This window comes from Rhinatrema bivittatum, chromosome 2 (assembly GCF_901001135.1).
Source record: "Rhinatrema bivittatum chromosome 2, aRhiBiv1.1, whole genome shotgun sequence".
NCBI classification, from domain to species: domain Eukaryota; kingdom Metazoa; phylum Chordata; class Amphibia; order Gymnophiona; family Rhinatrematidae; genus Rhinatrema; species Rhinatrema bivittatum.
Window position 1 is genome coordinate 86,658,122 of NC_042616.1, and position 16,277 is coordinate 86,674,398.

At 42.9% G+C, this 16,277-nt stretch overlaps 1 protein-coding gene across 2 annotated transcripts in view; it reads right to left on the reverse strand.

The window, feature by feature from the left end:
* Positions 1-16,277, reverse strand: part of EXOG (exo/endonuclease G) — a 118,269-nt gene that overhangs the window by 87,445 nt on the left and 14,547 nt on the right. For both annotated transcript variants that reach the window (XM_029588413.1, XM_029588412.1), the window contains exon 2: positions 11,351-11,494. In XM_029588413.1, coding sequence (XP_029444273.1) covers positions 11,351-11,494 — 144 coding nt within the window. The remainder of the gene's footprint in view (positions 1-11,350; positions 11,495-16,277) is intronic.

Genomic DNA, 16,277 nt, shown 5'->3' on the forward strand with positions numbered 1-16,277 from the left:
AAGGGTCCATCAAGCCCAGCATCCTGTTTCCAACAGTGGCCAATCCAGGCCATAAGAACCTGGCAAGTACCCAAACACTAAGTCTATTTCATGTTACCGTTGCTAGTAATAGCAGTGGCTATTTTCTATGTCCACTTAATTAATAGCAGTTAATGGACTTCTCCTCCAAGTACTTATCCAATCCCTTTTTAAACACAACTATACTAACTTGAATTAACCACGTCTTTATTCCAGCATTGGCGCGAACCTCTGGGGCGTCCCCCTCGAGTGACGTCACATCATCCGGGTATTTAGGTTGCCCATTTGCTGACTGATTGAGTTAGCAAGGATTGGACTCGTCCGGTCTAAGCTGCTCTGCCGCTTCTTGCTGCTGCTGGAAGCTCTCTCCACCCTCCAGGATATTACTAACTTGGGTACCCGCTCCTCGAGAGCCCTATGCTTCTTTCCAGGTGCCTATCCAGTATCCAGGTATTTGCTCCTCGAGGGCCTGAGTTGTCTACCTTTGTGCCTGCTACCATTACTTCTACCCGCTGGGAACTCAACCATTACAGCCACAAGAGTGTGAGTAATCTAACATCTACCAGTCTGTCTCACATACAGCTCCTCATTGAAAACCTGCTTCGGAGCTCCCTACACCACCATTGTGGGACGGGTCTACTCAGTCAAGGACCCCAGACTGCTGCTGCTGCAGGAATCTACTCACTACTGCCACCTCTGGTGAACTCTACAAGCTGTATAATAAAAACTCTGTTTTTGTGCATCTGAGTCTAGCCCAGTACTGCAGTTCCCTGCAGGGCTCCTCCCCATGGGAGTGGTCAGCACTGCAGCACCTAAGAATCCACCAAACATCTCAAAACCCTAACATCGAGATGGCACCAAAATGGGGCCATAAGAAACATCAGCACAGATGATCTGGTATGGGAATCGGACCTGCAATAATATTGAGGCCTCTTTTTATGGCTCCTAATGTCTATCCAAGACCATAATTTATCAGAGCTCTGTTAAACGTGAACAACTGTCATTCATTAAAAACTTACCGCAGCACGGAAAGGTCCGCTAATTAAAAGCCTTAATTATGCATTCACCTGACTATGCATGAGCTGCCAAATTATTCATAAGTGAGCCCTTGAAAAAATAGCAGGGTGAGAGTACTCAGGGTCAGTCGATAGAGACCCACTGGAAGAGGCGGCGACCCATCTGCGTGATGTGGCTTTCCATCCCTGCTTTGCCCCCATGCATCCTGGTCCAAGTTGACTTGCGGAGACAAGATTAAGAGACTTGAGAGTTGAACAGTCTGTTGCTTTGGTGGCCGTGACTGTCCTCTCTGCATCTCTGCTGAAGACTAGTGAAAGGAGGGACTTCTCGACCATCCCAAGAATGTAAGCTACTGCCAAGTCATGGTAAGAACCTGGGCTCCCCATGAGTTAGTAAAGTAGAGCTTATTAGCATTCAAAAGTAAGTCTTGGCGAAAGAAGTGAGACCAGCAGAAATTAATGGTAATTTGATAAGCACCAGATGTTAAATATGCTATTGTAACTATTGTTTTTCTTATTGCCTGTGTATCCCCTGATGCAAAGTGTTAAGCTTAGCCTGTGTAATTTTAGAATAAAGGAGATTTGTTTTTTCGGCATTTTGGCTAATTTTCTAACAAACAGGAGGGTCACTGTTAAATAGTAGGTACATACATAAAGGGAGGTGGGGTTAGAAATCATAGCTCTTCTCCCAACATATATAATAGAGGTTCCACAGAGATAGAATAATTTAGTCAAATTTGTCTTGTATAAAATGAATGCACAGGAAAGAATTAAACAGTTCATCTAGAGTTTTCATGTGAGATTGAGTCATGTATGCAGAGTGTCCTGGGAAGGAAATCACAATAGCTGACAAGGAAAGAGTTAAACTGTTAACCATAATGAATCCAGAGGCATTTTCCCAGCCTAGCTGTGAGATTCTAATAACTTGCCTTGCTGTTTGAAATACTAAGGGAAAACCAGCAGAGCAGGTTTGCTGAGATATTTGATCTGTCCTTCAGCTGTGAAAGGCTAAAGAGGAAATTTCCAGAGAAGACTACAGCAGGTCGGTTCTGACACCTCAGCACATACAGTGAGACAAAATTAACCTTTAATGAAAATTAGTTCAGGCCCTGCCTTATATCCCCCCCCTCACCAGCAGAGTTTGGGCAGTCATAGAGCCTGACCATGGGGCTGATGCAATATGGTGCGCTCAGCCAAGGGCACTCTTAACGAGCAGTTAGATGCGTGAAAAATAGGCGCTAATCAATCCCCTAATGCAATAAGGGGATCAGCGCCTATTTAACGCGCGTCTAACGCGGAGTGAATGAGATAGCACTCATCACATGCAAATGCATGCCAACGAGCCTATTACTCATTCACTCCCAATTCAAAAACATAAATGTGCATTTCAGACGCACATTTATCGCTCAGATATTAATGCCTGCCTGGCGCAGGCATTAATAGCTAAGCGCATTGAAAAGAAGTACAGAAAAGCAGAAAAAAAACTGCTTTTCTGTACTTCTATTTTAAAGTAAAAAAAAATAATAATAATTAAAATAGAGCGCCCGCTCAAATTGCCCCTTTACAGAGCCTGCCTCAACGTTGCTGCTAGCACGAGCCCCCAGTAAGACGGGCACGGTGGGACTCACCTCCTCCACCATCTGAAACTCATCCATCTTCGACCCCGCTGCTGCCCTCTGCTTCGCTCACACACACAGGTTTTTCATTACTGCCTGTCTGCCAGTAATGAAAATGGCCACCGATAAACTCGGGGGGCCGTTTTCATTACTGGCAGACAGGCAGCCGCGACCCCCTAATTTAAATATTGCATGGCACCCCCTCCCCCCTTTGGGGCACCATGCACGCATTAAGAGAGCGGGCGCTGACTGTTCAGGGGGGGGGGGGGGGGGGGAAGAAAGAAGCCTCCCTCATGTACCACCTGGTAACCAGAGTGGGGAAGGAGATCACAAATCGTTAGGTCTGAGCTAGAAAAAAAAACACACACACAGCAGCTTTTGCTAATGCAGCAAAGCAGAAGTAAAACATAATCTGATATCCAGAGGTTAAATCCCAGGGTCTTTGACCAGGAAAATTAACCGTGGCTTAGGGTTGCCAACCTTTCCTCAGACCAAGACTGGACACCTGAAGACTGGAAAAAGGGAGGGGTGGGGTAGAGATGGTAACTTGCCCTATTTGCATAAATTTTAGATCCAGCCGGTGAACCACCTAAACAGTGTATTTATGTACGTATTAAAGGGCAATAATTGGCTGACAGGCTACACGCAGGCAACAGTTTCTCTTCCAGCCTCTCAGGGCAAAGGAGGCGGCCCCCCTGCCACTCAGCTGCACCCCATTTCTTATCTCATGGATTATTAGGGGATAGTGGGGGGCACAAACTTTCTCCTCATACATTCCCTCTCTCACACACAAACACACTCACTCACATACGCTCCCCTCTCTCTCTCACACTCGATCTCAGAGGGCAACAAAATATGCTGGGCAGGAAGGAAGGGAAATAGAATGGAGCCAGGAATGTCGGGAGGTGCAGGCAACTACCCAAGATGCCAGGCCCAAGAGGCACTAAGGCACCTATGCTGCATGCCCCACTGTAGTGAGGCAAGCAGCTCCTATGTGTCATCCAAGGAGGTGCTACTACCGTCGTCTCCCCCCATGGCCAGCCGTGTTACCTGCAAGCCTGGGGCACTGGGCAGCCCAGCAACAGGTGGGCAGGGTGGAGGGGAGACTGGGTTTGGGGCAGGGAAAAGGACCAGGAAGGGGGTACAGGCATGGGCAGAGAGGAGGAGGAGGGGGTCACGGCAGTAAATTATGTTTTTGTTTAACACCAGGTAGCTTCCAAATTGCTAAGGGACACAGTGGGGCTAATACAATAAATTTGCGCAGAAAGCAGGCGCTGAACAGACAGCGCCCGCTTTCTTAATGCGCCCCAGGCACCCCCAAAGGGGGCGCCATGCAATATTTAAGTTAGGGAGTTACGTTAGCAAGGAGGCACTAGGGTCGTCTGCCGGTTAGGAAAACAGATGCCGGGGGTTCAGGAAACGGACGCTTGTCAGTTGAGCGTCCGTTTCCTACACCCGACTTTCAACTGTTGGGTTTTTTTTGGGGTTTTTTTTTTTAAAAAACCTTTTTTATTGGATTTATTTAAGCATTTCAAACAAGTACAGCTATTAACGTCTACTCCAGGCAGGCATTAATTGCTGAGCGCTAAATGTGCATCCTAGACACATTTTTATTTTGCATCTGGAGTGAATGCTAATAGCCTCAATCACATGCATTTGCATGTGATTAGAACTATTAGACTCACTCTGTGCCAGACATGCATTGAATAGGCGCTAATCCCCCTATTGCATTAGGGGATTCATTAGCGCCTATTCAACCCATGTCCGAATGCGGGTTATACAGTGCGCTCGGCTGAGCGCACTGTATTGCATCGGCCCCAGTGTGAGTCCAGAGTGAGACCTGAGGGAGGAAAGTATCATTAAGTATGGAAGAGATAATTATATCTTTTTTCATCCGGATCAGCTTAAAAGTTTTGTCGATGCTAAAAAAGTAGAAAAGCAAATGAGTGGTAGTTAAAAGTCCTATATAGTTAGAATCCGGAATACAGGGCTCCTTTTTTGTCGATGCTAAAAAAGTAGAAAAGCAAATGTTTGTATGCTAATGCTAGAAGTCTAAGAAGTAAGATGGGAGAATTAGAATGTATAGCAGTAAATGATGACATAGACTTAATTGGCACCTCAGAGACATGGTGGAAGGAGGACAATCAATGGACAGTGCTATACCAGGGTACAAATTATATTGCAATGACAGAGAGGAGCATCCGGGAGGCGGTGGGGCGCTTTATGTCCGGGATGGCATAGAGACCAACAGGATAAACATCCTGCATGAGACTAAATACAAAATTGAATCTTTATGGGTAGAAATCCCTTGTGTGTCGGGGAAAATTATAGTGATAGGAGTATACTACCGTCTACCTGGTCAAGATGGTGAGACTGACAGTGAAATGCTAAGAGAAATTAGGGAAGCTAACCAAATTGGTAGTGCGGTAATAATGGGAGACTTCAATTACCCCAATATTGACTGGGTAAATGTATCATCGAAACACGCTACAGAGATAAAGTTCCTGGATGGAATAAATGATAGCTTTATGGAGCAATTGGTTCAGGAACCGACGAGAGGGAGCAATTTTAGACCTAATTCTGAGTGGAGACAGGATTTGGTGAGAGAGGTAACAGTGGTGGGGTCGCTTGGCAATAGTGATCATAATATGATCAAATTTGAATTAATGACTGGAAGGGGGACAGGAAGCAAATCCATGGCTCTCGTGCTAAACTTCCAAAAGGGAAAAACTTTGATAAAATGAGAAAAATAATTAGAAAAAACTGAACGGAGCAGCTACAAAAGTAAAAAGTGTGCAAGAGGCATGGTCATTGTTAAAAAAAAAAAAAATCCTACAAGCACAATCCAGGTGTATTCCACACATTAAGAAAGGTGGAAAGCAAGCAAAACGATTACCCGCATGGTTAAAAGGGGATGTGAAAGAAGCTATTTTAGCCAAAAGATCTTCATTCAAAAATTGGAAGAAGGATCCAACAGAAGAAAATAGGATAATGCATAAACCTTGGCAAGTTAAATGTAAGACATTGATAAGACAGGCTAAGAGAGAATTTGAAAAGTTGGCCATAGAGGCAAAAATTCACAGTAAAATCTTTGTTAAATATATCCGAAGCAGAAAGCCTGTGAGGGAGTCAGTTGGACCATTAGATGATAGAGGGGTTAAAGGGGCACTTAGAGAAGATAAGGCCATCGCGGAAAGATTAAATGATTTCTTTGCTTCGGTGTTTACTGAAAAGGATGTTGGGGAGGTACCCGTACTGGAGAAGGTTTTCATGGGTAATGATTCAGATGGACTGAACCAAATCACGGTGAACCTAGAAGATGTGGTAGACCTGATTGATAAACTGAAGAGTAGTAAATCACCTGGACCGGAAGGTATACACCCCAGAGTTCTGAAGGAACTAAAAAATGAAATTTCAGACCTATTAGTAAAAATTTGTAACCTATCATTAAAATCATCCATTGTACCTGAAGACTGGAGGATAGCTAATGTAACCCCCATATTTAAAAAGGGCTCCAGGGGAGATCTGGGAAACTACAGACCGGTTAGCCTGACTTCAGTGCCAGGAAAAATAGTGGAAAGTGTTCTAAACATCAAAATCACAGAACATATAGAAAGACATGGTTTAATGGAACAAAGTCAGCATGGCTTTACCCAAGACAAGTCTTGCCTCACAAATCTGCTTCACTTTTTTGAAGGAGTGGACAAAGGTGAACATATGGATAAAGGTGAACCAGTAGATGTAGTGTACTTGGATTTTCAGAAGGCGTTTGACAAAGTTCCTCATGAGAGGCTTCTAGGAAAAGTAAAAAAGTCATGGGATAGGTGGTGATGTCCTTTCGTGGATTGCAAGCTGGCTAAAAGACAGGAAACAGAGAGTAGGATTAAATGGACAATTTTCTCAGTGGAAGGGAGTGGGCAGTGGAGTGCCTCAGAGATCTGTACTGGGACCCTTACTTTTCAATATATTTATAAATGATCTGCAAAGAAATACGATGAGTGAGGTAATCAAATTTGCAGATGATACAAAATTGTTCAGAGTAGTTAAATCACAAGCAGATTGTGATAAATTGCAGGAAGACCTTGTGAGACTGGAAAATTGGGCATCTAAATGGCAGATGAAATTTAATGTGGACAAGTGCAAGGTGATGCATATAGGGAAAAATAACCCATGATATAGTTACACAATGTTAGGTTCCATATTAGGTGCTACTACCCAAGAAAGAGATCTAGGCGTCATAGTGGATAACACATTGAAATAGTCAGTTCAGTGTGCTGCGGCAGTCAAAAAAGCAAACAGAAAGGAAGGGAATGGTGGATAAAATTGAAAATGTCATAATGCCTCTGTATCGCTCCATGGTGAGACCGCACCTTGAATATTGTGTACAATTCTGGTCGCCGCATCTCAAAAAAGATATAATTGCGATGGAGAAGGTACAGAAAAGGGCTACCAAAATGATAAAGGTAATGGAACAGCTCCCCTATGAGAAAATACTAAAGAGGTTAGGACTTTTCAGCTTGGAGAAGAGGCGGCTGAGGGGGGATATGATAGAGGTGTTTAAAATCATGAGAGGTCTAGAACGGGTAGATGTGAATCCGTTTTTTACTATTTTGGATAATAGAAAGACTAGGGGGCACTCCATGAAGTTAGCATGTGGCACATTTAAAACTAATCAGAGAAAGTTCTTTTTCACTCAACGCACAATTAAACTCTGGAATTTGTTGCCAGAGGATGTGGTTAATTCTGTTAGTATAGCTGTGTTTAAAAAAGGATTGGATAAGTTCTTGGAGAAGTCCATTACCTGCTATTAATTAAGTTGACTTAGAAAATAGCCACTGCTATTACTAACAACGGTAACATGGAATAGACTGTTTTTGGGTACTTGCCAGGTTCTTATGGCCTGGATTGGCCACTGTTGGAAACAGGATGCTGGGCTTGATGGACCCATGGTCTGACCCAGTATGGCATGTTCTTATGTTATGTTCTAATTTCTCAACCATAACTGGCACCAAGCCGCCAGAATCAAAGTCACCTCTTCTGGACAAGCTGCGACCAAGGCTCAGCCTGCATCAGACAAAAAGGCAACAGCTGGTACCATAACAGTGCTAGGATTTATGCCATTGTCAGCAACCTCCTAGGAGAAAAGCAAACAAGAACAAGCCATCAAGGAACCACATGAAGCGATGCGGGTCACTACCACAGCTTCAAACGCCTGCTCAAGGATAGTCTCAATCTCGCTAACATGAGCATCCTTCAAAGTCTTTCCCCCTTTCACAGGAATAGTGTTCCACTTGGAGACTGCACTCACAAGTGCATCTGACTTCGGAAAAAGAACGCGCTACAGGTCTTCCAAAATCCAACCCCTTTGGAAATAACCTCTTAGGCACTCAAGCTCAATCAATTCTAGAATGGCTTCCATTACAGGGAAAAAACATGAGGTTTTATGCAAGAAAACCAAACTAGGATTTCCCCTTGACTCAGAAAGGAATCTGCCCCAGGAACTCCAAGCATCTTGGAATGTCTGTGAAACAACAGAGCTGGCAGTTCATCTCTATGAGAGAATCATCACATAGCTCTATACGGCTCCAATCGTGGTGAGGAGTTCCCCATCCTCAAGATTGGCAGAATCTGGCGCCATCCTCCAAACCAGCCTCGCTCCATCCAGCGGACCCCACTGCTCCTCAAGGGACACTGCGGCGCTGAAAAAAAAAAAGGTAGAAGCATCCAGAGGCACTGAGCCACTTTCCCCTGCTGAGGAACAGTTAGAGGAGGGCGAAGATCAGGTGCCCCACCTGAGATGTCTTCAACCAGACCACATCTGGCTGGGAGAACCAGGCTTAGCCAAAAACAGAGCAAGACAAGGCACTCTGAACCTCCAACCAGCACTGGCTCAAAGCAGCGGGCACTCCAGGAGGAGACACCGGAAAAGAACAGGCAGTGCAAAGATAAAGCACTCAGGCTTCTGAGGTACTAGTGCTATCGATGCCGACAATGTGCTGAGTGGCGGCTGGAGGCTTGCGTCTAGCTGCCTTTTTATTTTTTTTGAAATATATGCACCCAAACTAGGTGCCCAAAAATTGTGTGTCCAATACTTGTGCGTGCACACTTCGGCACTCAACGATACATCTAAAATGTATGCATCCAAGACTTATGCGCGCACACCCAGGCACCAAAATGAGAGCACACATAAACACGAGTGCTGACGGAAGCGTGCAGCCACTAGGCTGCGCTTAACAAGAGCACTCAAAATTCAAGGCTTTACTGTGCGCCCAAAAACTGCATGCACAACTGGACACACAGCAAGAAGCATTCGCTGGACCTACAAGCCAGTAGAGGGCAGCCTCTGAAAGCATGCGAAAAGCCGTTGCGGCCTACCACACTGCGCGCAGGGAAAAGCCTCAGAGCAGAGCCTAGCCCTACAGAGGCTGCTCAACCCACCAGGCTGCCCACATCCCTCTACCTGCCACAGAGTGGGACGAATGCTGGAACATGCACAGAGCTTGGTGACCAGGTGGGAGAAGGAAGCCCTGTGCAGTAAAACCTCCCACTAAGTCTTTGTATATTTCTTCCTTTTTTTTTTAAACTCAACCTTAGCTGGCTGAGCACAGAGACGGTCTCTGGCTGTGGGAGGAGAAGGCAATTGCCGTCACCATCACACTCTGCTTCCTGCACCCGCTGCCTTTCAGTCGCTCAAGGAATTAAGTCCACGCTAATAAAACCAGCTACCGAACCAAAGCACATCTCTGAGGGACCACAGAAATCACCTCAGGAATTCTCAACTGGGGGAAGGACCTTTATGTATTGCCATAGGAGAGCGGGGCTTCCATTTCCTTAATTTAGATTATAAATTTCTCCTATCAAAAAACTCGAAGCAATCCCCATAGGGAGATGCATGTCCACCATCTGCTGGAGCAACCAAGAAGAAAGAACCGGTAAACACCACGGATTCTTAATTCTTTATTTAGTATCTGGATAGCCCGACTCAGGCCGAGTTTCGCTCAAAAGAGCTGCATCAGAGGCTAATAAAAACACATAAAACATGTATAAACATATAAATACATATAAAAACATTTAAGACATTTGAAGCCATGTATACCAACAAGAAATGAAATCATAAATAATAAATTAAAAAATAATAAAGACATACTGTAATATAGCCATATACTTAAAAGCACAAAAAAATTTATACAATAAATTACATTTTTTTTGTGTAAAAGAAATTATATGAATTCAATGGCACGCAGGGGTTTTAAAATCTACCCCACAGTGAAGTCCATCCACTGGATGCGGTATCTGGGCATCCTGTGCTATAGGTATCCAATGTTTTTGTTACTCTTGGGTTATTTTGACCATTTAATCATATTTTTTATGGATTGAATTCATATAATTTCTTTTACACAAAAAAAGAATGTAATTTATTGTATAAATTTTTTTGTGCTTTTAAGTATATGGCTATATTACAGTATGTCTATTATTTTTTAATTTATTATGATTTCAGTTCTTGTTGGTATACATGGCTTCAAATGTCTTAAATGTTTTTAAATGTTTTTATATGTATTTATATGTTTATACATGTTTTATATGTGTTTTTATTAGCCCCTGATGCAGCTCTTTTGAGCGAAACTCGGCCTGAGTCGGGCTATCCAGATACTAAAAAAAGAATTAAGAATCCGTGGTGTTTACCGGTTCTTTCTTCTTGGTTGCTGCTGCAATATTGGACCTGTTTCCGGTGTGTTTTTTTTGCACCATCTGCTGGAGACAGAGAATATTGACAGGCTAGGATCACCGCAGGACTATATATATACTGTGATGTGATGACAGCGTCTCCATCTGCTGGAAGGGGAGCATAAACCACTGGTCCCGATTCCATCTGTCTACACACTAGGAAAGGATAAAATACTTTAAACATTTCCTCAAAATCAATCAAATATTTCAAAAGAGCAGATATATCAAACAACCAATAATTAAAACTACAGTAAAAAGGATAAACAATTCCTCCATGTGTGGAAACTTTCCATTTCCGTTACCTGAGATTGTAGAGAATTAGTAGAGAGGAGAGGAGGATACACACAAACTTCTTCCTTTCTCTCTCTCTCTCTCTCACACACACACACACCCTTCTACCCTCTCTTCTTCTCACTCCCATGGAGTGACAAAGTTGCCTAATTCAAGATAGATGGTGATTATTCTCCCTTTAAATCAGAACCTTGTGTTCTGCTCCACAAAGTTAATCTAGTATATTTTCAATTTCATTTTTTTCCCAATATTATATATGACGCTTTTTTTTTTTTTTACACACAAAATAAGAAATGCCCTACTATGCAGATTCTTAGCAGATCCCCATGCCAGCATCCACACTGGTTGTGCAGATTCTCAAGCATGTAGGAGATACAACAATTTAACCTCACTCACTACAGATTCTTAGAGAAAACAGGAACTTTTTTTTTTTTTTTACACTGCTGGCTACATTAGGGTAGGGGCAACCAAGAACAGATCTCAACATAATAAACCTCATTAAAAAGGAGGAGAGGAAATAGATGGAGTGTGTCAAAAGTAAGCTGAATAAGAAAGAGACAAGTAGCTAGCAAAAGAAACCAAAACGCCTTGTGGAAAATTTTCAAAAGAAATTAACCTTTAAGTCATTCTCTGCAAGTCTATCTTACTTAGTGTCACCCCCCCCCCCCCCCAAACCCCACATACCTACTGTTTTGTGCTGGGAAATATGTTCAATCACCCATCGTGGAACTCGCATGGCCTGATTGTAGGACAGCACATGGTTGGCGTAGTATCTGACCTCTGACCCAGTCAGGGGAAATCCATACTCCTCGAGTACAATCTCTTCCACTGTGAAGGGGAGAGAAAAATCATCATTAAAGCTACAGTGTTTTATTTTAGAGCATGTGGAATTTAAGAAAGAAACAAGGTTCCTGTGCATCGGTAATAACTGCTCTCGGCAGCACGACTGAACGTTATTACAGTGGCAGTAAGTACAGGGTGTCTGTGTTGAAAACATTACAAGGGCAATTTTATATTTTTCCCCAAAGTGTTTTCTAGATAGTAAATAACTAAATATCATGGATAAAGCTCAGGGCCGGATTTAGGGCAAATGGCGCACAAAGCAACCCCCAGAACTGATGGCGCCTCCCCCTCCAGGATTGAGCCAAAGCTCGCCGCAGAGAGATATGAGGCACCCGGAGAATGGAAGCGTTAGCGAAAAGGTAGTACCATCACCCCTGGAAGTGGCGGTGGCGGGCCAGAGGCTGTTAACATTCCTTACTCCTCAAATCCCCCCCTCCATCAAAGCTCCTCAGGCAGCTAAGTCGCAAGTCTACTATTCCAGGCCTCTCCTCTGTTGTCATGGTGCTTCATCAGGCGACCGCCCAGCTTGCCCACCCCCAAAAAAACGGCTCTGATAAAGCTAAAAGTCACCAGCCGTCTGGAAAGGCACTTGCTTGCTTCTAATAACCTATTACACCACATTTCTCTTAAATCAGCAATACCAGCTATAGTCTTCAAAACACCAACTTGTTTCTTGACTGTATTACTTTTCTCCTTTGGTGTTATTCCTACAACTCTTTGCTCTGACACTATTTTCTTGTATATGATTGTTTTGGGGGGGGGGGGAGTGGGAGTGGAAGACGCTGCTGAAAGCACGACTTCGCAATGGATAAAAAAAAATGGGGACTTTTTACCTTGAACTATATATTTGGAAGTGTGATAGAGTTTTAGAGTATATTATTTGCTGTTTAAGAATGTGATAAAGTTTTAAAACCACACCAATTGGTTATTTGGGTGTGTGATACAGCTAGCGTCTTGAATTTCGTTGTTTTCCCAACCCATCTGTCTCAAGCCTACATTTTTAGTCTGTTACTCAAATTAGGGGGGGGGGGGGGCAGAGAGGATATTTACATAATAGGAACCAACTAGTGCTTTGGACAAATAAGTGCAAAACAAAACCTTACTCAAATTGCAAAAGAATTAGTAGGCCAATTATAAATCTTTGGCTACACAGAAAAACGAAAAAGCCAAGTAAGTTTAAGAAATTAATTTTTATAATTTAAAAGGAAAGGGTGCAGACAGCAGCAAGATGAGGGCTACCTAATAGAGATGTGAATCGGAACTGAAATCGGATCCGATTCTGGTTCCGATTCACATCTCTACACCTAATCTTTTACACCAAGTGCCATTTATAGGATTGTCTTCATATTGGAGGAGAGCTTTTGGCTCTAAGAAAACAAAGCTGATCTCTGGAGGCCTGAGTGCCAGACCTGGAGATGCTGAGGAAGACAGAGAGATAGGAGGAGGAGACCTTCAGGGACATAACAGAGCAGTCCGACCTCTACTCTGGCAAGTCCTTGTGCTCCTCTAGAAGAGCAAGGTCTTCAGAAAGAATATCACCACCTTAGAGTGCCAGGGAGTGATCTTGTAGCCCGGATCTGCCCTCCAGGTGATGAGTACCAAGAGTGTCTCCAGGGCCGCGTGCCCAGGTGAGAAGGGCTAAGATTGCCATTATTACTGGCAATTTAATCGTTAGCTGTGGGAAATGTGGACGTGAGGATCACTTGATAACTTTTCTACTTATTGTGGAGGTAGCAAAGTCACATCACTAACAATTTTAGAAAGTACTGATAGGAGCCCGATGTTGTGGATCATGTGGGTTCCAAACACATAGGAAAGTACAGGAGGGAGGTTCTGGAAGCCAAATTTAGGCTTTTAGGTTGGAGATTGAAATCCACAACCTTCAGGATAATACAGTATCTTTCTAAATGCTTCCAGTTCCATGTTTAGGAACACAGAGGCAAGCTGAGCCCCAGAGTCTCAATGCTTGGTTAAAACTATGGCGCAGGAAGGGTGGCTTTAGATTTGTTAGGAACTGTAATCATTTTGGAGAAAGGGAGCCTATTCCAATAGGATGGGCTTCACCTTAACTAATAAAAAAAAGAAAAAGGAGAAATGAACCAGCTTTTAAACTTGATTATTGGGAAAAACAAAAAGTCACTCAGGAGTGCATGATTTGTATCAAGTTACCATCAAAAGGATACTGCTAAAACAGAAAAGTCAACATTTCCCAATAGAGAGTAGTTAGTAAAAACTGAGATAGCTTAGGTCAATGATGGAAAACTCCAGTGCTCAAATGCCACAGACAGGCCAGGTTGTCAGGATATCCACAATGAATATGCATGAGAAAAATTTGCATGCACTGCCTCCATTATATGCAAATCTATCTCATGCATATTTATTGTGGATATCCTGAAAACCTGGCCTGTTTGTGGCAATGGAGGACAAGAGTTTGCCATCACTGGCTTAGGTTGATTTAAAGAAGAGCACACATAAAAAAAAAGATAAGGATAGCCGGCTAAGAATCCGAATCAGGAGACTGAAGGGAGAGCTGATCCACCTGCTGGGAGACAGACAAATACTGAAGGGTTACAGGATGGGCTCTGTCCTCATATAGGGCACCTTTTCAGTTTTAGTCTGTCTCCACCTGCTGGAAAGGAGGCTCAACCCAAGGTCTGGACTGATCCAGGTAAGTACAGGGAAACAGATTTTTGTCTGCATGCAAATACAAGAAGTCTAAAAAATAAAATTGGAGAGATGGAATGCATACACTAAGGAGGTAATTTTCAAAGGTATTACGAGTGTAAATGTAACACTATTGTAGCAATTTTCAAAAGCCTATTTACTCACTTAAAGTGCACTTATGCATGTAAAACCTATAGACAATTCAATGCTATACATTATAGCAATTTTCAAAAGCCCACTTTCACATGTAAAATGCATTTACATGCATAAAACCCAGTTTTAAGCATGTAAATCCCTTTGAAAATTACTCCCAATCAGGCCGATGCAATATCGGCATGCGTTAAACAGGTACACCTGATTGAGCACCCGCTCTCAACACGTGCTGATCCACCTCTCCTGGGCGCCCGATTTAATATTTAAAATGAGGTGCCGCGGTAAAAAGAAGGCTCTAGGGAAAATTGTGCATCCCTAGCACCTCCTCGGCATCAAGTGCCCAGGAGAGGTACTTGTCAGCAGGTTAGGAAAATGGATGCTCAATTTTATGAGCATCCATTTTCCTAACCTGACCACCAATGCCTTTTTTTTTTGCCGGCTCTCCTTTTTTTGGTTTGCTACGATATTAAGTATTTTCTGCTTTTCTGTTTACTTTTGGGGCTCCTCAAGAATTAACACCTGCTCCGGGGCAGGAGTGAATTTTTTAGAGTAAAGATGTGTGCATTGGGTGCTTTTTTTTTGGTTTTGCATCGGGGAGGGGGGTGTAATAGCAATAACCTCATCAATATGAATTTACATGTGATGGGCACTATTAGTTAAGCGCTGGTTTGGATGTGTGTTTTGAACGCGCTAATCCCCTTACTGCATAATGGGTTTTGGACGCGCATCCAACATGTATAAAGCCGGGTAAAGCCATGCGCTCTCCTAGCACACTATATTACATCAGCCTGTAGAAGTATCAGGCATCTCAAAGACCTAGTGAAACGAGGATCAACCAATGGGACACTAACACTAGGTTACAAAATATATCAAAATGACAAGTCAGTTGACATTGGGGGTGGCATGGCACTATATATTACAGTCAAGTAGGATAAAAATTAAATAGGAAATTAACTTCACTCTGGAATATCAATGGATAGAAATTCCATACGAGATGGGAAAAAAACGAGTATATAATCATCCGCCTGACCAGTATAATGAAACAGACTAAAATGTCAATGAAGAATAGACAACTAATAATTTTCAAAACACAATAAGGGATTTCAATAATCCAATAATGATTGGATGAACATCTCATCAGGGCCTGCAAGGGAAGTAAAATTTCTAGATGCCATAAATACTATGTGCGGCCACATCTTGAGTATCATGTGCAATTCTGGTCACTGCACCTCAAAAGAGGTATAGCAGATATAGCAAATATACAGAGAAGTGCAAAAAATGTTTGAGAGTCAGTTACAGGATGAATTGGCTCCCTTATGAAGAGAGGCTAAACAGGCTAGATCTCTTCAGTTTGGAGAAGAGACAGCTTAGAAAGCATATTAGAGAAGTTTATAAAATTGTGTGTGGTAAAGAACATTTTCTACACTCTCAAACAGAACTAGGACTAACAGGCAGCAGATTTAAAACAAATGTAAGAAAGTTTTATTTTCAGTCAATGCACAATGAAACTAAGGAACTTGTTTCCGGAAACTGTGTGAAGACTAGTAATATTACTGAGTTTAAAAGAAGGTTTGGACATGTTTCTGGAGGACAGATCCATAAATAATTAGCCGGAGAGACTTTGGTTTCTTCTGCCTCTTAATTCTCGGGGAGAGCAACATGAAACAGACTTTCACAATGGCATTTGCTGGGTACTTCTAGGCATCTCAGCCTGCTGGAGATGGAATGCGGGGATCGATGGACAACTGGGCTAACCCAGCATGGCACTGTATATATGTTAAGGGAGGCACATACCTTCTGATTGATTTTTAAACATTTCTGGGTATATTCATGCTTTGTATGTGTCAGAGTAAAGCAGAGTTGCTTACCTGTAACAGGGTGTTCTCTGAGAACAGCAGGATGTTAATCCTCACACATGGGTAACATCGTCGGATGGGACCTGGCACGAAAC